This window comes from Neophocaena asiaeorientalis, unplaced genomic scaffold (assembly GCF_003031525.2).
Source record: "Neophocaena asiaeorientalis asiaeorientalis breed wild unplaced genomic scaffold, Neophocaena_asiaeorientalis_V1.1 scaffold204, whole genome shotgun sequence".
Lineage (NCBI taxonomy): Eukaryota > Metazoa > Chordata > Mammalia > Artiodactyla > Phocoenidae > Neophocaena > Neophocaena asiaeorientalis.
This window is the reverse complement of record NW_020173922.1, coordinates 1,419,415-1,444,741: the sequence shown is the minus strand read 5'-3', so window position 1 is coordinate 1,444,741 and position 25,327 is coordinate 1,419,415. Positions and strand designations below refer to the sequence as shown.

General features: G+C 37.1%; 2 protein-coding genes across 4 annotated transcripts; one reads left to right on the top strand and one right to left on the bottom strand.

Moving 5' to 3' along the window:
- Positions 1-1,765: 1,765 nt before the first annotated feature.
- LECT2 (leukocyte cell derived chemotaxin 2) lies at positions 1,766-9,342 on the top strand. The gene is given in 5 exon segments (XM_024752371.1): positions 1,766-1,811; positions 3,257-3,352; positions 4,826-4,972; positions 9,178-9,217; positions 9,219-9,342. Coding segments are annotated over 5 exon segments (453 nt in total).
- Positions 9,343-9,399: 57 nt separating this feature from the next.
- Positions 9,400-25,209, bottom strand: LOC112404400 (F-box/LRR-repeat protein 21). Of its 3 annotated transcripts, XM_024752369.1 has the most exons (7): positions 25,154-25,209; positions 21,896-21,991; positions 19,421-19,787; positions 18,813-18,935; positions 15,581-15,752; positions 11,492-11,565; positions 9,400-9,422 (listed from the first exon to the last, which is right to left on the bottom strand). In XM_024752369.1, the coding sequence occupies exons 2-6, from the start codon at positions 21,976-21,978 to the stop codon at positions 11,540-11,542; spliced, it is 771 nt and encodes a 256-aa protein (XP_024608137.1). In that variant the 5' UTR covers positions 21,979-21,991; positions 25,154-25,209; the 3' UTR covers positions 9,400-9,422; positions 11,492-11,539. The 3 variants fall into 3 exon arrangements, with proteins under 3 accessions (XP_024608137.1, XP_024608135.1, XP_024608136.1); XM_024752367.1 differs by lacking the exons at positions 9,400-9,422; positions 11,492-11,565 and adding an exon at positions 14,166-15,237; XM_024752368.1 differs by lacking the exons at positions 9,400-9,422; positions 11,492-11,565 and adding an exon at positions 14,166-15,237 and having other exon boundaries at positions 15,581-15,707.
- Positions 25,210-25,327: the final 118 nt, after the last annotated feature.

Below are 25,327 nucleotides of genomic sequence, written 5' to 3'. Positions count from 1 at the left end.
TTGGATTTGCTGGCACTGTTTTTCCTCTAGTACAGAGACTCAAGTTCTTTGATATAGTAAATGCATAGGCAGTCCGCACTTTACACGTGAGATGCCTCCTTGAGAGACTGTGTGTGAAGTAAAAAAGTGGAATATACTCTAACTGGTATTGATTAGTTACTGCTACTTAACATACCATCCCAGAACTCACCCGCTTCAAATGACAACCAGTTATTCTTGCTCACACATTTGTGGGGCGTGCTGGGCTGGCTTCAGGGAGCTGCCTTGGCTAGGGTGACTGCTCCAAGGTGACCTGCATTCTCTTCCTGAGGCCAGCAGGTGAGTCTGGGAACGCTCTCCTCACGGCGATGGCAGAACACAAGAAGGCAAATGGAAAGACACAGACCCTGTAGGACTCAGGCTCTACGGACACATTGCCACTTCTGCTTCGTTTTATTGGTCAAAGCAAGTCATATCACGGAACAACAAATCAAAGGTGGGGAAAGCTCCTCTGCCCCCAGTGAGACACAGCAAGGGCACTGATGCAGGGAGGCGTGAAGAACCAGGGCTACAATCTCAGTCTCCTGCAGACCCTGACAAATTAAATAGGGATGTTTCCATAGAAAATTCCAGGGCCTCAATTAATATTAAGCATAAAAAGGCGGAGGTGCTAATACATGTTTGGAATATACAGAAAAGTAAAGAGAATAATATAGCAAATACCCATGTATTGACCTTCAATAATTAATAAATTAACGTTTTAACATAGTTGCTTCTGATCTTTTTCTCTTCTATGAAGTATTTTAGAGGTTAAGCACTTTGCATATCCTTTCACAATTCTATTTCTCTCCCTCCTCAGAGGTAGCTATTATCCCAGAGTTAGTTTGTGTACATTTTTGTATTTTTACTATACATGCAGCTATTCACAAAGATAATACACTTGCTTTCAAAATTTAATAAGTGGTTAAATTTAATTCTGTGTATAACATTTTAAAAGTAGCTTTTTTATTCAAAAGTGTTCAACAGTAGATCTAGCTGTTTTAAAACATACAGACTGCCTTCATTTGAACTGTTAAATTATATTCCAAATGTTATTATTATACTCCATTGTATGACGATATCCTAAGTCATCTCTTCCTCTATTTATGGATGCTTTGGATGTTGTTCATTTTGTAACATTGTTACAAACAAGCAAACATTTAAAATCGTATATTTAAAGGAAAAAAATATAATTTTATCAAAATAGTAAAATTATTTGCAAACGTTACACAGATGAAACTGAACTGATGATCCAAAAAAACCCAAGGGATATATACTAAAGAATATGTTACAGAGGGTCATACATTATTAATGGTCTTTTCTGAAATATGTCCTACCCAGGAAATGAAAGGTAGATCTTCTAGAAGATAGTACTAAGCGTTCAATTTTTCACAGGATATTCTCCCACCAGTCACAGCCCAGGAAAGAGTCACTCTTCACCCAGCCTTATCACTTTCTGTTAATATTTAGTCAGCATTTCCAATAAAGTTAGCTTCCTCAGAACAAAAGCTTTTACACAGGTCCTACATATGAGCCAAACAGCTATCCATGGAATATCAGAATCTGATTCCCCCCGTTCTCATATTTGTTTTGTGTGTCTCATAACAAATTAAAGATATGAGAGATGCAGCATTCTAAGGCTAAATAGCTAGAAAATACGAATTCAAACTTGAGTATTCTTCCAAGAGAGCATAGGGGCAATCCTAAGAATCAGAGGAAGACGCATCCTAAGGGAGACCAAAGCCAAATGTTTTCCACGGGAGTCCTCCTTCCGGCTGTTTTGATTTCACCTGGTAAGTCAAAATTACGATTTTACAATCTTGGCTGACTTTTGAAAACTGATTTCAAGGATAGATTTAAAAGTCATTAACATCATAATCACAACAGAAACTTGCCTATTTGGTTATTAAAAGTGGAACAGGAAGGATACACGGGGGAGAGGGGTGGTCCTCAATGATTTCCATCTGAATGTTCTGTTCCTTTAATGAGAGATATAGAAAAGTCTTTCCGTCTTAGTCTAGGACTTAATCGGAACAAAATTAGAAAATAAAGTTTGTATAAGAACCTGATTTATAAAACTCCTGATACAGAGACTAGTATGGATTAGGACAAGGGGAACTGCCACAGCACAAGAGAAAATGAATAAATTAATAAACTGTCTAATATATGTCTCAATTCTGAAGGCTAAATATTAGTTGCCGAAGAGATCTGAAGCTTGGCTCCGAGGTATAAGACTTATGAAACCCACCTTCTAGAGATATATTCAAGAATATGCTTAACGGCCATATTCTGTAGCTTCTCTTCATAGCACATATATTAATGAATAGCAAAATATCTTTAAATAAAATCAACAACCAAATTGGCAGATTCTTGCTTTTACTTGTTTTTGTTAGTCTGTCCTGAAGTAAAAGGACGAGTTTCTTAACGCATCTCTCTGTGAACGTTAACAATTGGAAATCCAGGAAATTTAATTCAAATAAACATTTATCAAGTGCCTACTCTATTAAAGAGAAGTCGCACTAAAAACAAAGTTTGCACAAAATACACAAAGAGAGCCAGCGTGCTCCTCCATGTTTTACTGCTTCATAATTTTTTAAATAATTGTTTTACTCCCTTCCCCACTTTCTCTTCTCACTCCACTCTAGGCTAAATTAGTTTGACATGTTCTTATTTCTAAGAATCTCCTCTTCTATGTTTGCAAATATGAAAGAGATTTATTTCCTGTTAAATAAACTCTGCTATAGTGCAGAGTTTGCTTCTGCTTTAATTCAAACATTTTCTTGGATTTGATTATGAAGACTAGCAATAAAGAACATTTCAAAGTTACTCAAGTAACTAAAGAATTTCTAGAATTCTTTGTTTGAGCCATGCTGTTTATTTTGTTTAACCTAAACATAGCGGTCCCCATACCAAGTCATGAGCAAAAAAAAAATCTGAAAAGTGCAATCTATACCACTGTTGAATGAATAATCTGAAACAAACTATAATGATAAAGGTAAATGCTTATAAAGAAACACACAAATACTCTACATGTCATAAAACAGACTTCCGTGACCAGGGGAAAAGTCCATTTTATAGCTGAATCAGGAGTTAAAGGAAGCCCACCCCTTAAACTACAGAAAAATTAGAGAGAAAGTATAGTGGAAACAGAATTTTTCAATCTACTGGGAGACACAAGGATAGTAGAGATTGGGAATATGTGGTCAGGAAATGTGCTTCTCCTGTTTCTCCTTTTTAGCACTGGCTGGGCCATGGGCTACTATATGTGCTGGCAAGTCTTCCAATGAGATCAGGACATGTGACAGCCACGGCTGTGGCCAGTACACGGCTCAAAGGTAACAGGGTTTCACACATAACCATATCCTCTTTTGGCTCGTAACCTCTCTGCTTAGTGTCCTTGCCCGAAGTTTCTTCAAGTGCTCACCATCTTCTCCCTTCCGACAGCAGGAAAGTTCAGAGATATAACCAGTTACATTACCACGTTTGGAGCAACTTCCAAGAACAGGGCGTCAACTCTGCGCTCTGAATTAGGAACAGAGCATTGAACAAGGGCAAGAGAGAGGAGAGCAGTGTTTTCTCTCAATGTTTTCACACGTTGACTCACCTCACCTGGCTTTTCCAAGGTGGAAGCCAAACATTACTGTCCCATTTTATAGATGAGGAACTTGAACTGGGGCACCAAAGGGTTAAGGGACTTGCCAAACACAGTTGGAGGTGGTGAAGGCTGGACTAGAATTCAGGCTTTTGGATCCTCTTCCCATCAAACCATGGTGTTACTGACCCAGGCTCTGGGAGGTGAACAACTGAGGCTGGCCCTAAGCAGGTCATCTCTTCCAGACAGTGAGAGACACACATGTGAACTTTCAACAGTGCGCAGTACTACCTTGGGAGTGCCACTTTCTGATGAAATAGCCATGTGTCCAACTGTATCACTGATCTCCGTCCTAATCACAGAACAACTCTCACTCACACAGATACTACCTACAAAGCAACCTCACATACCTGGAATAGTGCTAAGAGACAGGACATAGGGCAAAGTGGCCGCTGAACTGCCAAAATTAAGACTCAATGAGTTCACACCCTAAACTTTATGCACTTGACTCATACAATAACTTACTGGCTCCTCACCTGGAATCTGCTCAGTGTTGCTTTACACATGATGCTAACAGTCCTAGTGAATCTGACTTTCAGGTAGACTATTAGAAGGGAGAAGAGGCGGGTGGAGAACTGGCATAGTGTCAACAGTGAGGACTGGCGGAGACGACAAGAAATCTCACAACCTGGGATCATTTTGTGTTTGTGCTCCACACACTTTAATAAATGCAGGAGGTATCACTCACTATATTAAAACCATACACAATAAATGATGTTTATAATGACTTACGGATCACTGGGAGAAAAATAAGACTAGGGTAACATATGATTCTTTTATCATAGGTTCCCATAAAAAGTCATCTCTTTTCTAAGTGGTCTTGCAGGGGTCAAGATTCAGTTATCTATAAAATTTACTTACACGGATTGCCTCATTTCCCCAAAATGCCATATAATAATAATGGCTAACATTTTTAAAGGCTTCCTGTGTTTTACTATCTTAAATGTTTTAACCTTTATAACATCGTTATTACAACCTGCAGAGGAGGAGGTGAAAACTGGGTAAACAGAGTGAGGAAACCTGGGACATTCCAACACGTTCCAGCAGCTTCAGCTTTTGATACCCTGGTCTGGGAACAGTGGGCTGACACCATGTTCCTGGGTAATAAAATTCCCAGGGCAGTTCCTCAGTCTGTTCATTCTTATTTACATCCTGGAAATCACAGGCTTCACCAGGGTGTGGATGTCTTGTGCTCGGATGGATCTACTGTGTATGCACCTTTCACCGGAAGGATTGTGGGCCAGGAGAAACCGTATAAAAACAAAAATGCCATCAATAATGGTGTTCGGATCTCTGGAAGAGGTAAGGGGTGGTGTATATACCTGGAGCGCATACTGGAGATGTTTGATGCTTATTTATTTAATGCGTATTCTATACAAAGACGTTTCATTCTTCCTTCAAAGTGACAAAACCTAGGACCTAAAGGACAAAGGGTACCAAACTAAAGCAGCCCTTGCATTTTCAAAGATGTTCCACCACTTTCCCTGAAGTCATCTTCTTTATGCATACACTCCCCACCTAACTCTATAGTTGACTGAAGGGCTTTCTTCCTGAGGCCCATGTGGCTTTGCTTAACAATCTACAAGCAAAATCACTTTCAGCACTGCGGTATTAACTGTAATGAACAGACGCTTTCATTCACCAAAATCCCACAATTCGAAAATGTTGGCATCTCTGCAAGAGTTGATGTGAACTATTTTCAAATGCTCTATGTTCTAGGTAAAGCTGGGCCTCCTGGTACTCCAGGTGCTGGGCTTATTGTTTGGTTGTTTTAACTGGATTGACGTAGAACATACACACAGCAAAGTGCACAAAGCAAAAATGGCCAGCTCCATGAATTGTCACAAAGTAAGCGCACCTGTGTAGCCTGTTGGTTCCATCAGATCAAGAAAAAGAGTATCAGCAGCAGTTCAAAGACCCCTTGTGCTACCTTTTAGTCATAACTCCCAGCAAGGGTGATTACTATCCCACCACACATTAGCTTTGCCTGTTTCTGAAAATGATTTAAATAGAATTAAACAGCATGCAGTCTTTTGAGTGGGGCTTCTTTTACTCCACATAAGGTTTGTGAGATTCATTCATGTTTTTGCATGTAGTTTAAGTCCCTTCATCCTTATCGATGTAGAGCATTCCATTGTATGCATATATCTTCACCTATTTAATCATTCTTCTCTAAACGGACATCTGGGCAATCTCGTTTCAGGCGATTATGAAAATGCTGCTATGAACTTTCTGTACATTTCTTTTCATTAACATAAACATGCATTCCTGTTGGGAGTGGATCCGGAAGACACTCCTCTCACTAAGGCTGTGAGAAACACTTTGTGAGGGAGCCCACATCCTTGAGGAGCTATCTGGTGGCTATCCTCTCTAGGCCTGAAATGACAAGAGGAACTACTGCCATTGAATGGAGTCCACTTAGAAGCCAAGGCTGGCATGGTTATCCAACAGGGAGCAGAGCTGAAGCAGTAATCAGGTACATCAGAAGCAGAGACCTGTGGCATTGTCTAGTTAATCATGGTGACCTAGAACTGAATACATGGGCAGCCTACTAAAGCCTTATTTGATTTGTATAAATGGAAACACTCTAGGTCTGATGAACAAAATTCTGACTTCAATCATGACAATACTGGGTCTCAAAACCTTCCTCCCAACACCATCTACCAATTCCCAGACTTGAGCCAGTTCACAGTCCCAGAGCCCCTTGAATGAAAGAGAGGCTGAGTCCTTCTGAGGAAGGGCCCTATCACAACGCCAAAAATTTCTACTGTAACCCTTACTTCTAGCCATCCCCCAAAGGACCTGCTGCCTTTCAGCAGGATGATTGTATACTGGGAAGAAGAGACTCGCTCAAAACTGACAGTAATTCCTAAAGACCCAAGCCACTGTAGTCCATCAATCAGACTAGGGGCTTCTAGGGTCAGGTGATCAACATAGTTTTTTCCTAGGGTCCATCCTACAGTTGACCTAGTGCATCCACATATCCACCCTGTGGTGATTTCGCCGGTACCAGAATGCGTAACTGGAATCGATATACTCAGCAACTGGCAGAACGCTGGAGGAGTGGAGTTGCTGGGTTACTTGGTATATGTATCTGCAGTGCTAGAAGGTACTGCCACCCAGTCTCCCCAAGTAGTGGTACCAATTCACAGCCCCAACAGGAGTGTATGAAAGTTCCAGTTGCTCCATACACAATACTTGGTGTTATCTAGCCACCTTTCTCATTTCAGCCATTCTGATGAGTATGTAATGGTATCTCACTTAAATTTAATTTGCATTTCCATGATGGCTAATGATATTGAGCCCCTTCTCATATTTATTGATAACATGGATATTGTCTTTCGCAAAGTGCCTATTCATGTATTTTGCCCTGGCTTTTTTGCCTTTTTCTTATTGGTATGTGGGAGCTTTTTGTGTCTTTTGGATATGAGTCCTTTGTCCAATATATGTATTGTAAGTAACTTCTCCCACTTTATGGGTTCCTTTTCACTTTTCTAGTGTTTTTTAACAAAAATTCTTATTTTTAATGCAGTCCAATTTAGTAATATTTTCCCTTACCTTTGACGCATTTTTATTACCCGTTTAAGACACATTTGCCCACCCTAGTCATAAAGGTATTGTCCCTATGTTTCTGTGTACAAGCTTTATTGCTTCATCATTCATACTTAGATTTATAATCCATCTGGAATTGGTTTTTGTGCAAGGAATGAGATAGGGATCAAAATTTCCCCCCGTATCGACATCTGACTCAGTACCATGAACTTGCCAAGACCATTTTTTCCTTACCGCACGGCAGTATCTCTTGTCATAGATCAGGGTCTGAATATACATAGGTCTGTTTATGGTCCTTCTATTGTGTTTCACTGGCCAGTTTGTCAATCTTCCACAAATACTGCACTGTCTTAGTTACCATAGCTTTAAAATACATCTTGATATAAATAGTATAAATCTTCCAACTTTGATCTTCTTTCAGATTGTCTTGGCAATTCTTGGGTTCTTTGCATTACCAAATAAATTACAGAATCAGTTTGTCAATTTCCACCAAAAATTTTGCTGGGACTTCGGGTTTGCATTCATCATACAGGATCAAACTGAGAAGAACTGATATCTTAAAAGTAATGAAAGTCATCCAATCAATGAACTTGTTAAATCTTCCATTTATTTAGGTCTTCTTACACTGTTGTATTAGTAACTTAATTAGAGTTGTATTAGTATCAATGTAGAGGTCTTGCACATATTTTTGTTTAATATATGTACATAAAATGCACCTTATTAATTTTCCATAGATCTTCTATAGCAGTACTGTCCAACAGAAGTATAATAAAAGCCACATATGCAATCTTAACTTTTCAGTAATCATATTAAGTAAAAAGAAACAGTGAAATTAATTTTAACAACGTATTTAACTTAATACCTCCAATTATTTCAAAATGCAATTAATATAATAATTAGTAATATTTTACTTTTTGGGGAGTACTGTTTTCAAAATCCAGTGTGTATCTTATACTTAAAGCACATCTAATTCAGATTAGCTATTTCAAGCACTGACTAGCCACATGTGGGTAGCAGCTACTGTGTTGGACAGGACAATTCTATAGCCTTACTTATGTTTTCTGCCCACTTGACCTGTTTTCACTGATGCAAATGTGTTGAAGTCTTCTGTCACTACTGGGTTTCTATCTATATATCCTTGTACCTCCTGTATTCTCTCCTTTATATAGATGGTTTCTGTGTTATTTACTGCATGGATAATTATATCTTCATTGGATTTAGCATTATACATTGTCCTCCTTTGTCTTGTTTCAATGCTTTTTGGCCCGAATTTCACTCTCTGGTAACAGGATCATAATCCTTTTTCCTTCCATTTACATGGCAAATCTTTTCCAGTCCTGAATTTTTAGCCTTTTTCAATTACTGTTTTATTGTATACAGCACAGAATTGCATTTTGCTTTCCAAGCCAATAGGAAAATCTTTTTACTATATGAATTAACATTTATAGATACAACTCATATATCTGGTCCAAACACTGTCATCATTTTATGTTGTAATTATGGTATTATAATGGTATTATCTCTATTTCTCTATTTGATGGGTCTTCTTTGTTTTAAATTTTTCTTTTGATATTTAAAAAGATTTGTATTCTTGTGCCTGTTATTTCCATTTTTCTTTTTCTTTAAAGTCTAATAGTTTTATTGGAATCTGTCTTGGAGTTGACATCGTTCTGGGTCAATTTTCTCAGTTACCTGGTGTTTTTCTGCTATTCTTCAATGCCTTTTAAAATACTCATTTGAGTCCATTCTTCCTTAGGCATCTTGTAATTTTAATCTTCATTTCTGATATGATTCTGTCATTTTCTTCTACTCTCTCATTGAGTTTAATCAACCTTTTCTTTTTGTATTTTTTAATTCATTTCTGGCTTTTTTTTTTCTTTTCTTTTTTTACAATTTCTGATTCGAGGCTGCTAAAACCCAGATAATGAATAATTTTACTACTTCTTTTCTTTTAGGTTTCTGTATTAAAGTGTTCTACATTAAGCCAATTAAATATAGGTTCTATCAAGAAGGGAGAAAAACTGGGCACTCCATTGCCCTTGCAGAAAGTTTATCCTGGCATACAATCTCACATACACATTGAAAACTGTGACCTGAGTGATCCTACTGTGTACCTATAAATGGAAGACAAATAACCAGATCTTCTAAAGAGAGAGCCATCTTCTTAAAACCTGGGTGCATATTCTGCTTTTCAAGAAACCTGTGTTCAAATAGAAACATGATGAATGCAAGAAAGAAAAAAGCATGTTGGTTTCAACTCATTGCCACTTTGATGTTTTGAGGGTCAATTAATCTCTCAGGTCTGATCTGTAATCTATGGGATCTGGGGTGTCTTTTTTCTTAAAGATTTCTCAGTCCTGAATACATAAGATAAATAAACATATGAATTCAAACGGGTCCCACCAGCTTTCTGCTTGAAAATAAGAAAAAGCCTGAAGTGTTTCTAGGGTACAAGAATAGAGTGTTGTACAATGCTAGACACATAAACCTGATAAATATTAAGTGAATAAACTGGAGGCTTCTTTTGAGTCAAGGTAGTAAAGAATTTCAGCAATAGCCTTAGGTTTGTCAAAGTGCTTGGAGGGTGAGGGGTTTACACGGATAAGACAGAGTTTGCTGGTCTTTATATCCACACATTCCCGTGCTCTATCTAAGCAGTTGATCTTCCAGGTAATGAATGACAGCAGTCCAAGGTAATATGGAATATTCTAGATTTCAGAAAGATTGCATTACAGGGAGTACTAGAGAGAGAAAGAGGTCTATCCTAACCTGAAGTATCTCATGAAACCAAGTCAGTCAACCTCATCTGGCCATACGCCTATCATAGCTACTGATTCCTACACATCATTGTATATCCTTATTATTCTTTCCTGGTTATGCTGACAACAAGTACAAAAAAGAAATGAAACCATATGAATGTTCAAAGAACCAGAAATAATATGGCTCTGTAGATTTTAGGCAGTCAGTAAGAAATGAGTAAGGTGAATTCATCATTCTGGAAACTTTCTTCATGAATTTTTGCTTAAACTCTTTGGAATGTAGAAAACTCCAGTAGAATGACTCCATTCCTAGTGTAGATATGCTATAGGAAATGCAGTCAATTGAACTTTTTTACTGGAGAGAAGTGGCTGCATTTGTGTACTAGGACGTAATGTATAAGAATGTTCATGAATCACTATTTGTCATAGCAAAACCTGGAGCAACTCAAACGCTCATCAATTGGAAGATGGACAAATTGTGGTTTAGTTATAGACGGAATATTATACTGCAGTGAACCTCAGCTAAACATAACAAAATAGATGAATCATAGAAATATAATTCTGAGTAAAAAAAAAAAAAAAGCCCAAAAGATCACATATAGCATGATACTCTTTTTATAAGGTCAAAACAATTAAAGCCAAAATGTAATTTTTAGGAACACATATACATATGTGATAAAAATATATAAAAAGGAAATCAAGCAAATAATGAACACTAGTTATCTCAGGACTGGATAGGGAATGACCACACAGAAAAATTTAAGTTACTATCAATGCTGTAGTTTTATGGTTGGGAGGTGATTTCATGAGTATTTATTATTATGAAGAAGATGTTATGGAGGCAACAGGACTTACAGGTGGGTCTCCAGGAAGAAGAAAGAGTCAGTGACGGCTCTCAGACCGTTTAGAGTCTATATAACAACACAATTAGTACTTTCTCATATCCAGTTAGATACTATTCTCTACTGTGTCATAACATCTTATACAAGGCTAGCAAATTAAGACTTTAATTTTTGGTTAAAAAGAAGAAAACTAGGGCTTCCCTAGTGGCGCAGTGGTTGAGAGTCCGCCTGCCGATGCAGGGGACACGGGTTCGTGCCCCGGTCCGGGAAGATCCCACATGCCGCGGAGCGGCTGGGCCCGAGCCATGGCTGCTGAGCCTGCGCGCCCGGAGCCTGTGCTCCGCAACGGGAGAGGCCACAGCAGTGAGAGGCCTGCGTACCGCAAAAAAAAAAAAAAAAAGAAGAAAACTATAACACCAGCACTGTCTGGTTTGATCATCTACCTTACTCATCTCCTTAGTGCCAAATAACTTTAGATTGTTTCCAAAGATTACATTTGTTTTCAACAAAGGCTGTGTTCCCATTGAGATCACAAAAAAGGAAATAGCATACAGATTTCAAAGGCAATTTTAAAAGGAGCTCTAAAATGTTTGAACAATGAAATATATGCTTAGCCTTCTAAATAATCAACCTTCTGAAGTGACTGCTTTAAAAAACAGACTCATTACCTGGAACGGAGAGCTTCTCCAAAGTAGAGCAAGAACACTGCCTTCTGCCTAGCTTTCCACAAGCACTCTCGTATCTGTTGAATGGAAATGCAAACTTTAGACTGAAGGACTTCTTTCCTAGGAATCACTACAATACAGCGCCCTCTGGTGCATTATATCACAGGTTTTTTTGTTTGTTTGTTTTAATTTCCTTTTCCTTTAGGTTTGAGTGTTAAAGTGTTCAGTTTAAAGTATTGTAAAGGTTCAAATGACAGAGAAGTAATAGCCCTGAGTAACTTAATTTTCTTTACTGAAGGTGATTATAATATATACTTAAAATTTTGGTGTGAGCTATCAGGTTAAATGACTATAAAATCCATTTTTATTTAGAAAATGTTTTGAGTTTTCTAAAAGAAAGTAATTTAATGAAAGAACAAGATAAGTGGCCAATTTAAGAGGCCAAGGCTAGAGAGGGAAGAATTATTACATCCTTGTGGCAACATTTATCTCACTTAGCGTATATTAACAACAGTACATATAACTTTAAAATCTGCCTATCTCCCCAATATTTAGTAAAATACAAACGAGGCAAGCAAGGCTTATAAGGAAGGAAAAAACCAAAGAGAATCCTATTTTTGTGTCTCTTCAATATAACCTACAATAGAACCTTCTCTCCCATTCTCTCCATTTACAATTTGCCCACAAAATTATCCTAACTTTTCCAGAACCCTCTAACACATGCAAAATAAAACATTTTAAAGAACAAGTTTGCTTACAGAACTAAAATATTTTTCAAAGGTTAAGGCTTGAAATCCATCTAATATTGAACTCACTCATTTATCTAGAAACCTCTATCCTTAGGTAAGCAGTACTTTTCATGGACTTCCAAAGTAATGGCGACATTTTCATTTGATGGAGCAACAAAAATGCTCTACTTCCTCATCTTGTTTATGGCTATCCTAAAATCGTTGCTCTTCAATTTATCAAAAGTATACCGGATCAACCAGGGCCATTTAACTGAGCTGATCAATTTTACTCTGAGTTTTGTTCTAAGAGTCACTACAGTGCTTAGCTAACTAGGTTTGAATATGGGGCCACCAAAGACCACTATTTAGAGCAGCAACTGCTCATTCAATGAGAAAGAGGCCACTGGTACTCATTCTCCCTCTATGCTAGTGGGCTCACCTCCCTTCTCTAGCTCCTCTCTGTTTTGCTTCATTATCCTCTAGTGCAAACACCACTGGCATTCTATCACCTCACCATTCAGATATATACACTTCAAGTAACACCAGGTGAGACTGGAGGTTCATCTCTGCAGTGTTTCCACCACTACTCTGATCTCCAATCAGGCTGACCTCTCCATCTCACGCCGTTTCCTTTATGGTTGTTTGTCCTGTGGTTCTAATCAGACTTTAAGCTCCCTAAAATATGCTGCTTCTGCACTCTCCTGAAATCTCAAAGTATAAATTACATGATCTGCAATAGTAATAACTATCTTTAAGAAATGGGTTTTATTTTTGAACCAGAAATATTGGTCCCACAAGCATTTATTGAATGTGTTCTGAGACTTTCAAACACCAAGGTGAATGAAATGCCTGTTCTCAGAATCACGGTAACAAAGACCGTGGTACAGTGGTGACAGCGTATGCACAAGGACAGTCTCTAAATAAAGGGATATGAACTGTGTTACTTTTTAAAATCACCATTTAGAAATAACAATATATTTTAATTCCTTAATAGATGAGAGTATTTAAAAATTTTTTCCTATAAAAATATTCAAAACTGGAAAATAATGAACGTATTTCAATTTTTTTTAGTTTAATTGACTTCTTAGAAATTTAAGGTATTGGGGAGAGGACTCAGAGGAAAAAGTCTGAAAAAGAAAATACTTATATAAAACTTGCCGAATGCCTACTATGTGCTAGACACTATGCTAGATGCTGGGGACACAACAGTGAGTAAAACCCAACCTTGATCCTGCAACGATGGAGCTTACAGCACAATGGTTGAAGCAGATAATAATCATACAAGTGAAGAGCAAGTTACAATAGTGACAAGCACCACAAAGGGAAATCACAGAACACTGAGACTCACGGAGGCTTCCCTGAGGAAATGACATCTAAAGGAAAGATGGAGCAAAGAGAATAATTGAAGTAGAAAGAATATGCACAAATGCACTCTGACTAGAGGGTTCACGGCAGTCTTAAGGAACTGAAAGAGAATGGGAACAGAAGGGCAAAGAGCACTTGGTAGGAGAAAACAAGGTCAAAGAAGCAGGGAGAAGCCAGACCTTGTAGGGTCTTGTGGCTCATTTTAAGGATATATGTTCACCTTAAAGGCAACAAATACACAGCCGTTAAAGAGTTTTAGCTGTGTTACTAATTAAATTCTAAGATCACTTCTGCAAAGGATCTGGCATAGTTTCAGATACACAGTAAATATATTCAGTAAATGCTGATTCCCTCCCAAGCACACTCTGAAAAATTTACCTTTTTATCTCAGTAGTGTATTTAATCAATTAGCAATCACAGTATCTTTAGAAAATTAGCATTATTTAATTTTAATCTAAGGCCCATTTTCTCCCAAGTAATATAATAAAGTAGAATTCAAAGTGCACTGAAAATTAGAAGTTATTTATTGAATCATAATATGATTTTATATAGTGCTAAAAATGGAGTACAATTAAGCCAGCCTCTGTATCTATAGTTTTTAGTACTGAATATTTTGTAAGATATATCAATACCAAGATGAAACAAAAATGATTAACAATATAAAGTTGTAAATGACATAATTTAAGGGATCCAAAGCTCAATATTATAAATTTATTTAGCAAGCCAAAATACACCTTCAAGGAAGGCTGAGGAACTTATCTAGAAACCAACTGTTTCTATCAACTATCTAATACACAATACAGTGTCTGTGCCCTATATACGGTTTCTGTCTTTTCAAATTTCTCTTATTTTCTCAAATGTTTCTGCTGTAATCCGTTAAGACAGTTTGCAAACAATAAAATATTTTGCCTAAGACATTTCAGCAATGCATCTTAAAATTTACATTTGCAGAGACAGAAAGAAGCTAATCTTACAGATTAAAAAAAAAAAGTTAAGAATCTTTGGTAATCAATTACCAGAGAGGCATGACATCAGGGAACCATACTCTTCCCAGGTATTTGGAGACTTCAGCATGAATTTCATCTAGGCTATAATCGTCATCAGGGATCAAAACTTCCTCCATGATAGAGAGCTGGGTTAGCCTTCTCCCACATAGTCTTACAAACTCAATGAATGCACTGCAGCTAACTTCACATTCACTGAGGCCCAAGGCTGTTAAGTTTTTACAGTGTTCAGCAATACAAATAAGTTCATTATCAAGAGCCTGAAGACCATTAGCACATACTACTAACTCTATTAGTCGTGGACAGTTAAGACCTATCCGTCCTAGAACTGCTTTGCTTATGGAACGACCAAAATAAAGGTGAGTAACAGGGGTTTCTTCTTTGAAGAACGTCTCCAATTCCTCTTCATATAAAAAGAAGTACATAACAACATTAACTCCAGGGGAGTGTTTAATGAGTACATCCCAACTTTGTTTTTTAACAGAAAGAAATTTGATTTGTCCAGGATTTTCACTCACAACATCTATTCGAAGATGCTCAAGGTTAACATGGGTCTCACTTGAAAGTGCCAGGAGAAGTTCATCACTTAGCATGTAATAATTTAATGCCAGTTCTCTAAGACCTTGACAATGGTCAGCTACACAAAGGATTCCTGCAGGAAATGGGGAAAAATCCGTAAACACAAAGAATACGGATACTAATATAACATTTTGTGAATTTAAATTTGATATTATTTATTATTTGCTAAAATAGACGTAATGATTTCTGAGGAGATGGATGCCAAGATATATATAATTATACTTGTAATAAATATCCGTAACTAAGATACTCCTAGGAGAAGCAATTTAAACTATACATAGCTTATACATTAAGAGGTCTTTTGAAAAAAGATTAATGAATTATGTCTCATAAGCATGTAGTTTTCAATAGGAAATTGCATTATTACTGCTACTGTAATAAAAAAACATCATGCGAGCGTAAAAAATATAACCTACCATCAGATGAAACATGAGGACAGCTACTCATTTTGAGGCGTCTTAGAGTATCACTATTATTGGCCACAAGAATCTTCAAAGAAGGATCATCCACTGGTGTGTCTTCAATTTTGATTGATGATAATGACTTTGAGTTGACAAAAACAACTGTAAGTGCTGACACAAAATGAGACTAGCATGGCAATAAGAAAAAAATTACAAAGACATTTAAACATCTACAGCTTCAATTAAGTAATTCATTACAACTACTTATATCAACATGCTTACACTAACATAATAAAAGCAAGCAACATATTACTATTTTTTACAGTGCCATTAGCCAGTAGAAGACATTTCTATAACAAAGTACAGTTTTATACTTTCACCATTAATAAATGGAATGGTGAGAAAGGAAGAAATTTCAAAGATTTCATAAACACATCTTCCAATTATTTTCAATCTTAAGGATTTGTTTTTCAATACTAAAAGGATATAATCATATTTATTTCCTAGAATAGAGGTTGGCAAGTTATGGTCCACCAGCCAAATCCAGTCCACAGAGTTAAGCGTGGTTTTTACATTTTCAAATGGTTGAAAGAAAATTTTTAAGGAGTAATATTTTGTGATATGTGAAAATTATATGAAGCTCCTTCAGTGTCCATAATTAAAGTCTGACCGTAATACAGCCATGCTGCCTCATTTATGTAATGCTATGTCTGCTTTCACACTACAGTGCTAGAGGTGAGCAGAACTATATCACCCACAAAACCTAAAATTGTGCTTTCAGGACCTATTCAACCCCTTAGCCTAAAAGAAACAGAAATCTTATCTGTTTTATTCACTCCTGTATGTCCAGCACCTGAAACAGTATCTGGCACACAGTAAAAGGTCAATATTTATTGTTGATGAATCAATGAATAAATGATGTCATATTCTTCCAAATTTTTTTCTAGCAAATTATCTAAACAAAGATACAGTTTGAAAACTTTCTCTGTTTTGAAGATTGACAAACTAAAGCTTATTTACAGTTTGACTTCAAAATGGATGGAATTTCACAAGTTTTCAGATCCGGTATTTTTTGACACAGATAGAAAGTATGGAAACGAAATCCATGCATGATCATTTTTCCTTTTTCGAAATCAACTTGGATTCTATCAAAGGCTCTATTGTCCCTATCAGAATGACCAAAGTGGTTATACATCTTAATTCATTTATAACAGAACATTGGTTTATACTAATTGTAAACTGATTTACACAAATTTTTAAATGGTGGACAGCTAAACCTCTTTACTAAATTTTATGGTGCCAAAAATTATTAGAGGAATAGAAATAGACCACTCATTTTCTGTAAGAAATATAAGGTTTATTTTCCTTTTAATCAACTCTCACCCAACTCTTTTAGTACTGAAGGACACATTTAAGCATTAGAGAACGTATTTCATCACAGTAACAATATATTAGTTTAGTACTTCTTATGCCTAGCAAAATGCTGTATCTTTACATTACTTTCCCTCAGTTTACAAATGAAAAAACTGAGGCTCAGAGAGATCCACAACTTTGCCAGAAGCCACAGAGCTCATTTTGCTGTGGAGGCAGAGCTTGAAATGAAGCCTGCTAATCGCCGGTCCTCCACTCTGGTGACTGCATCAGCTAACCCAGAAGCTAGCCCTGGAAGCTGATGTGCAACGTGAGAGACAACCCAGAATCTAAGAATTTCAGGTTGATCTGATTCCCTAGCTCATAAACAAGGAAATAACTATTTAGAAGTAGTAAGTTTTCATCTGGTTACTTAAATTACTTGAGTCCCCAAAAGACCCATTATTTTCAGGTTAGCAGAAATGCTTGCTAGAAGAGAGCCATGACCCAGTTAGGGAGAAAGGAGATGCTGCTATTCCTCTGTCCTCTTCCATAGGAAGGTTTCCATTAGCCAGTTTTACTGACAACCATAGTTTAGTGCTTATTACGTATCAGGCACTATTCTAATTCTGGGTTTATAATGGTAAATAAGCAAAATAGAATCCCTGCCTTCAAGGAGTTGGTTGATGTTTTCTGAGGAGAAGAGAGTAAACATGTTAAATAAACAAGGCGATTTCAAGCCCTGATGAAGGATCTAAAGAAAATAAAATACTGTAATACATTAGTGAGTAACTAGAGGAGGGGGTGTTGTTTTAGCAAAAGTGGGCAAGGAGGGCCTCCCTGAGGAAATGGCCTTCAAGTTGAAGGCTGAATGAAGAGAAGACAGTCATCAGTTTCTGTGGCAAAGACTGCTGGTTGCTTCCTAGGAATCATCCATCCTTTCTTTTTTGGTAATCTGGTTCCAATTTTTAGCTGGGCACATTGCCACCCAGCTAAAAGACTGTCCTAGCCTCCCAGAAATGTGGTGTGGCCACAGAGCTAGGCTGGCTGACAGACAGAAGCACCATGAGGTACTTATGGCTAGTCCTGTGGTACTTACAGCTTGAAAAAGGAGAGGGCACACCCTTCTCCCCCCATTTCTTGCCTCCAGCTGTCTAGAACAAGGACGTGATGGCTGGAACTGAGAAAGCCATCTTGGGCAATGAAAATGAAGAAAACACCTTGGAGAGAATGGAGCGCCTAGAAGGGGCGTGGGTTCCAAACAACTTCATACCAGCTATGGACTGTGGCACCTATGGATTTCTTTAGTGTAAGAGAAATAAACCTCAGTCATGTTTTCAAGCCACTGCTGTTTTAGAATTTCTACTGTAAGGATGCAATCATCATCCTCATCAGTATAGGACATTTAGTTAAACATTATGTTGTTCCACCTCCAATGGAGAGACTATAGAATTACAGGAAAGACACCCACTATTGGCCCTACACGCTCTACATTCAAAGTAACTAAGTAAACTGGCACTTGAAAATTCTAAGTATAACATCTAACTTTTATATTAATGACATCTACAGTGAAACAATTATTAAAATTAAATTCTAAGTATAAAATTAAATTCTAAGTAACAATTATTAAAATAAAATTCTAAGTATAACATCTAACTTTTATATTAATGACATCTACAGTGAAACAATTATTAAAATTACAGAATATATCTAAAGAATGAAACCATGCATCAGCTATTTCATCAAAAATAAGTGCTAGTCAACAGAAAACAGCTTTAAATAATTATTTGAATGCAAGTAGGGTTATGGTCTGTTTTTAGGAATAGAATTATTTTTGACTAGTTCGACAATATTTAAGAATTTTAGTAGATCTCACAAAAATCTCGAGCATCTTTACCTTTGACACATTCATAAAACTTGGCTTGGCCGTCGAAATCAAGCCCAAAGTCTGTATAGAACAATTTACCAGCTGAGAAAGTATGTCACAGGCAGCTTCTGCTGATTCAGTACTACTATCAACCTACAAAGACAATTTAAAATCTTAATTTCCTGAATATAACTTATCAGAAAGTTATGGGCAATATAATTATTTAATAGAATTCAATTGCAAAACCGTACTTATCCCTTCAAGCTATAAAATAAATTAGAATTTTTCTCTATACACGCTATCTCAGATAAAAAAGAAAAACAGAAATGACAAATGAATTTTCTAAGCACTTTAAACTTTCAAATCTTATTTACACTTTCAAATTGTATTTACACTTTCAAATACAATTACCTGAATTTTAATAATGGCATCTACATGAAGGAAACTGAAGTTTAAATTATTCAATTATAGCTCAAGTGCTACACCCAAATCTATGCAAGTAACTACAGAGAAATAGGAAATAGTTTGGGATTAAAATTCTGCAAAATTCATTGACTGCTTCAATATAATGATCTAGTTATACACAAATGTCAAGAAAACCCAAGTCATTGTTTTTATTTAATGTTTATTTTTCTTACCTTAAAGCTGACATACTGGAGATGGGCAGCATGCTTTTTAATGATCTGCTGAATGAGAGCAGGATGAGTGCAGTTAAAATAGGAAGTAGCTGACTTGTTCAGTTCAAACTCAAACTTTCTCCAAAGGTCAGGAATATGAAAAACTTCATTCCATCTCCTACATACAGAAGATGCCCGGGCCCGGTCCATTAAAGGAAGATACTGAAAAATGCGTAACACTACATAGTGAGGCAAACTCCCCCAGTCTAGAAGGACAGTGTATGTATGAGTCTGGTTGAGAGAAGAGTAGAACCCAAGTTTAGGCTGTTTCACTGCTGGTGAAGACTGGACAACTTTATTCCCAACAGATAAATTGTTCCTCTTCATTCTGTAAACATTAAACAATGTTAAGTGACCATTTCCCCCACATTTCCATCATCTATTTTGCTTTAATTGTATGGAATAACAACATTAGAAAATGAGAAACAGTTTAAGACAATTTTGACAAGAACCCTCCACTTTCATGCGTTGTAGGTACTACTATGCGCTAGGGATACAGAGATAAATAGGAGGGGACCTGCTCTCAAAGAGCTATGATGAAATGGCAAAATACGGTGATACATGCCATCACTGAAGTTGGGACAAGTTGCAATGGAAGATTAAGGGAAGGGCATGTATTTGAGTTTGTATGTGGGAGCGAGTGGTTGGGGAGGCTTCCAGGAGGAAAGGTCCAAGGAAGCAGTGTAAGTGCCAGGTTTATTCCTCGTCAATGACTGTATTCTCACTATCACACTGCAATTATGCTAAGAACTCCCAGGGGGTCTGGGAGCCCGTAAAACATAATTAAAAGCATAAATCTGGGTAAGTCCCAGCTCTGCCATTTACTGACCATGGGATCTTGTCTGAGCAAATTAACAAGCCTCAGTTTCCTCATCTGAAAAGCAGGGAGAACTGCAGTACCAATCTCATAAGGTTATTGAGAGGGTTAAAGTATCTTAAATGCCTGGACACAATAAGTGCTCAGTATATGCTGCAGTCATTGTTGTTATATTAAATTGCCCAGTGAATCTTCCTGAATAAATTTCATGACGTTACTTAAGTTGGAGCACAATTCTAACAAAAAGTCAAATGACCTGTGACAATGTTCAGATGACACCCAGGACACATGAGCTGTAGAGAAGTGGGATATAGCAGGGACAGAAGCCGTGTGACCAGCATACTGGTTCCTTACCAGCCAATGTAAAATAGCAGAGGAATGAGCATTCTTTCCCAACGAAAAGAAATGATGACTCTCCAGGTATTAGTCAGCTTGAGACACAACTAAGTTCCAACAAATTTCAGGTCTAGATATACCCAAGTATATAATCCTGTACAAAGATTTTACATAAGAATCTAAAGTATTTTAAGTATACAGTAATTTAAACGGTAAAATAACGACAAGAGTAGTTCTGAACTTATGTTGACTATTTAACCCTCTCTTTACCCCTGAATGTTAGGAATGTATATGTGGAAGACTTGGTGTCATAATTGAAACCTACCTTTAACTCTAATGAAATATCTATTTAATATGTAAATATCTCTGTCTGTGAGTCACTCTGTCTGATGTGAAACATTTCTTAACCACAACATAGAGTTGGATCCCAGAAACAGGAATGACCTATAAAGTCACTGAACAAAATGAAAGGTCATCTTTAGGGTTTGGAGAAAAAAAGGAAAAAACATGTATCTCAATCATCAGGCAAAAGAGCTACTACACACTTTAATCTGACTAAACCCAGTTATGTGCATAACTGAGTGATACAATGTAGAATACATGAAACTGCTGACATCAATAATTCAAAGCATATACTATTTTAAAGGGCTAATTCCCTAAAATGAAATACGATGGCCCAGGGAAGGTAAAGGAATGGACACTAGATTCTCAACTCTGGCGTGGAGCACATTTATTGACATTTGGCCTGTAACTGATTTATTTGGTAGCCTACAGAATGGAGAGTTAAAATTTTACTAAGGAATTACAAAAGAGTTATCCCTAACATAATCTGTCATTAAAAAAGCAGTGAAGCGAAAAATAAAACAAAAACTTCATCCAAATGTCCAGTTAGAAAACTGCCTTGCAGTTCTAAATAAAGGGATTGTGCTATACATTAAATCTGCATTAACATGGATTAAACGTTAAACCTGTTTATTTATTACAATCATTAAATTGCCAATTCAGTGACAGAATCACCATAAATAACTTAAGGATATTAGGTACCAATAATTCTATTTAAAATAACACCTTAGTTTTCTTTTTCCTCATGTACATTAATTTTCAGAATATAAAACCCACCCACAAATCATAAATTTTATATATAATAATTTTATAGCAATGAGCATCAGGAAAATATTAGAACTCAAGACAAGTTGATCTTTATTAGCTTGAAATTCCAGCCTAAGCATATACAATCACTTTTCAAAACTGTTATTTCCTTTTCAAACTACCAACTGTCTTACCTAAAGAAGGCTTCCAAGTTAGAGTCCCCTCTGAACAAGCGAAATGAAGTAACTGCTGCTATGGGGTGCTCACCAACATCCATTTGACTTCACTTCCTAGCTTGGCAAAACACCACAAAAACACATTTATCAGTATATGTAAGTAAAATCCCAATAATTTTTAAGCTTAGGATATTTATATATCATTGTATATGCTGAAAGTTTTTGTCAGGAAATTACTGATTCCCAAACTATTTTCTACTCAGAAGAAAACCTGTCCATTAAAAACAAAACAAAACAAAAAAACACATTAGCCTGATAAATGGAAATACTGCAACACTTGCCAGAAATTACACGTGAAGTTCTGCTCAAATAAAAGGCTGTGTGTGGATCAAACAGTCAAAGGAGGGCTCTGAAAATTCACATTTTAACAAACACACATGGAGAGGTATTACAAAACATTTAAGGTAGCCCATGATTACATTTATTTGTTCATAGGCTGTGTACATCTCTCAGTTCCAGTTTTTAGCAGCACCTAACGCCACTACAGTTAAAATAATTAAGCAGGCAGAACTTTGATTTTTTATCATTCCCATATGAATGTAGTTTGTTTGACTAGTCTGCTGTTAACATAAGCTTCTGTGGTTTTTATTTTTTCACTTATATTGAGACATATAATTGATTCGTTCATAATCGATTGATTCATACTCTCTTTGAGGTTTGATCAATTTCAGGCACAGTGACTTATCAGAATGAGGAGCAGTCATGGAAGACATGGAAGAAAATAATTGCAGGTCTACACCAGGATAAAACTCACTGCCTGGACATCATGAATAAGTATCATCAGTAAAAACAAATAAACGCATTGTGCTAATTTTTGTAAGCCTAACTCAGTTACACACAGGAGGTGGAGGAGGCAACCTATCAATCCACTAAAAACTTCTCTTAAATCTCTAATGCCTACCACCTGCCAGCTCTCAACTTCTCTCTGAAGCCTACTCTTAAAATAGAACTTTGGAGGACAGACAGGGAGAATGAATTAGAGGTCAATATCCACAATTTGATTTCCCCACTGCCAAGTGTTGTTCTACTATCATCCAAAACACTATTTTCCAGATAATGGCAAGGCCATCTCTCTCTCCTTTACATTCCACTCCAGAAGTAGGCAGAAAGGAGCCACCAGGTACACTTTCAGAGGAACACCACAAATAAGAGAAAGAAAAGTCAAGTGACATATTTCCCTAATCAGATGACACACAATTTTATTTACTGCAGAAAATTTTCTACTGAGTTATCAATACGGCTAATTCTGTGTGTGCAGCCCATTCTTTATGCTAGAGAACGCTGAAGAGATCTGGTAAAGGTATATAAATAGGGAATCACTACCTAAGACCCATAAGGTGGTACCAAAGTACCTAACTCAGATCAGTTCACTGGAGTCTTTAAGATCAGATGAATTACTTCCCTGGTGGCTGAAGGAATTTGACTGCTGTTTTAGAGTCACTATCTGAAATTGTGAGGGCCGGTGGAAGACAAACCCAGAATTCAGAATCCCACTGGGTGGTAAGCCACAATTTGGAAAAGGGAGAGAGGAGCAAGCCTGACACTGATCACAATTCTAGAGTATAAAGCAGGTTTGTAAGCACTTGGGAAAGAATGCAATGATGACTCAAAGTCCACTTGGTGGCTTCACTATCCACCGTAACCCAATTTCCTTTTTTTGATATGTTAATTAATTTGGTAGATAAGGTGACCCTGTGAATCGGAACCTCTAAAAGCATCTAAGAAATCTCCCACAGTATTCTTGAGGGAAAGATAATCAAAGACAGGTTAGATGAAAAACTCAACATCCAAAGTCATATTTTTTGCACCATCACCAGATTCTTCTAGATTGGTGAAATGAATAAACAAAAGGCACTTTTAAAAGTTTCAAGTTTTTAATAGTCGCAACAGTAGAAATATTGTGTAAATACTATGGATAAAGAATAAAAATTCAAAACTATCTAAAAGGTTAGACAAATTCGTTGGAAGCAGCAAGATGAAGATGAACAGAAATAATGAGCAAATGTTCTTTATTTAAGCTACTTTTCTAAGGTGGTACACTGAGAAATCAGGCTGCTGCCACCACAGGCACATGGCCCCTGCTAAGGGGTCTGAAATCCCAGTCACCAGTGCAATGACCAGGGAGGCGTGGCCTGGCAGGAGAGCAGAAGATTTATTCCAAAATATAGCTTTGAAACACCCAGCATTCTAATAGAAGCGAATTGTGTTGAGAGGCAAAATCCTCCCACTAAACATATCCCAAGCAGAGGACAAAACAATTTTTTAGGGATGTTTTCAAAAATATTTATGCTTTTTGCAGCCCACATGACCCCTAAGTTCCCTTCTAAATCTAAAACCTACAATTTCTTAAAATATGAAAGTCAAATTACAATATCATCAAGGTTTCAACAGGAGAAAAATTAGTATTTATGTCAAACAGATCTTTCCTAAAGCAGTAACTGCCAACTTTTTGGTGTTATATTTTTTCATTGATTTAGCAATTTTCTATACACTCTAAATAGTCTCTGTTGTATCAAGATATATTTATTTTTCAGGAAAACTTTTAATTTTAAAATAGGTATGTTTGCTTTTAAATGACTCATATGAAAACTGAAGTTTTCAAAATACATGTGGATTCAAAACACCTTTTGAGATGCAAGGAGAGGGTTAAACAGAACTTGAACTGAGTTATCTGTTAAAAATCCTTGAAAGGGAGGCCCAGCTGTTCCCCTCTCTTAACCCTCCCCACCTCTCCTCCCAACTCTGGAAGAGAAAAAGAAGCGAGCACAGGAAGCCAGGCCCTCTACGGGGAAGCCTTCTGACATGGGGAAAGCCCTATCTTAGGGCTGGGTACACCAAGGGATCCAACAATTAATATAAAGAGTTCAGGAGAACATTTTGCAACATTTTTCTGAGGAAATAATCATAATTTTTCAACTTTGGGGAAACTTTCTGGGCACAAGTGCTAAAAACAAAACCAGTATACCTAAAAGAATAGATTCTTCCAACTCACAGGAAAGGCTTGAGGCTACTTTTCTCCCAAACAAGCCTTTGTAAATTTCAACTCTTAACACGATCCTCCTGTAAAAGGAAAACCCTTCAAGTAGTCGTGCAAAAGCAACCGCGTGTATCAATCACTTAGCATTCTCATCAACTACATGGACTGGAAACATGTAATGCGCGTTTGAGAGAGAGAGAGAGAGAGGTTAAGACGAATGCAATCCTTTCAGAGCTTACCCTCCAAAGATGAACAAAATGATTGAATTCGGGAAACCTGGGTCCCGAGCTGTGCCCTGCAGAAAAACCACCGCGGGAAAAAACCAACCACCTGTGGCTGTAAAAACAAGACGGAAGACCCGACCTCAAGGCAAGTCAAATGCGGGGATGGAGGTTGGCAAGGCGGCCTGGCCT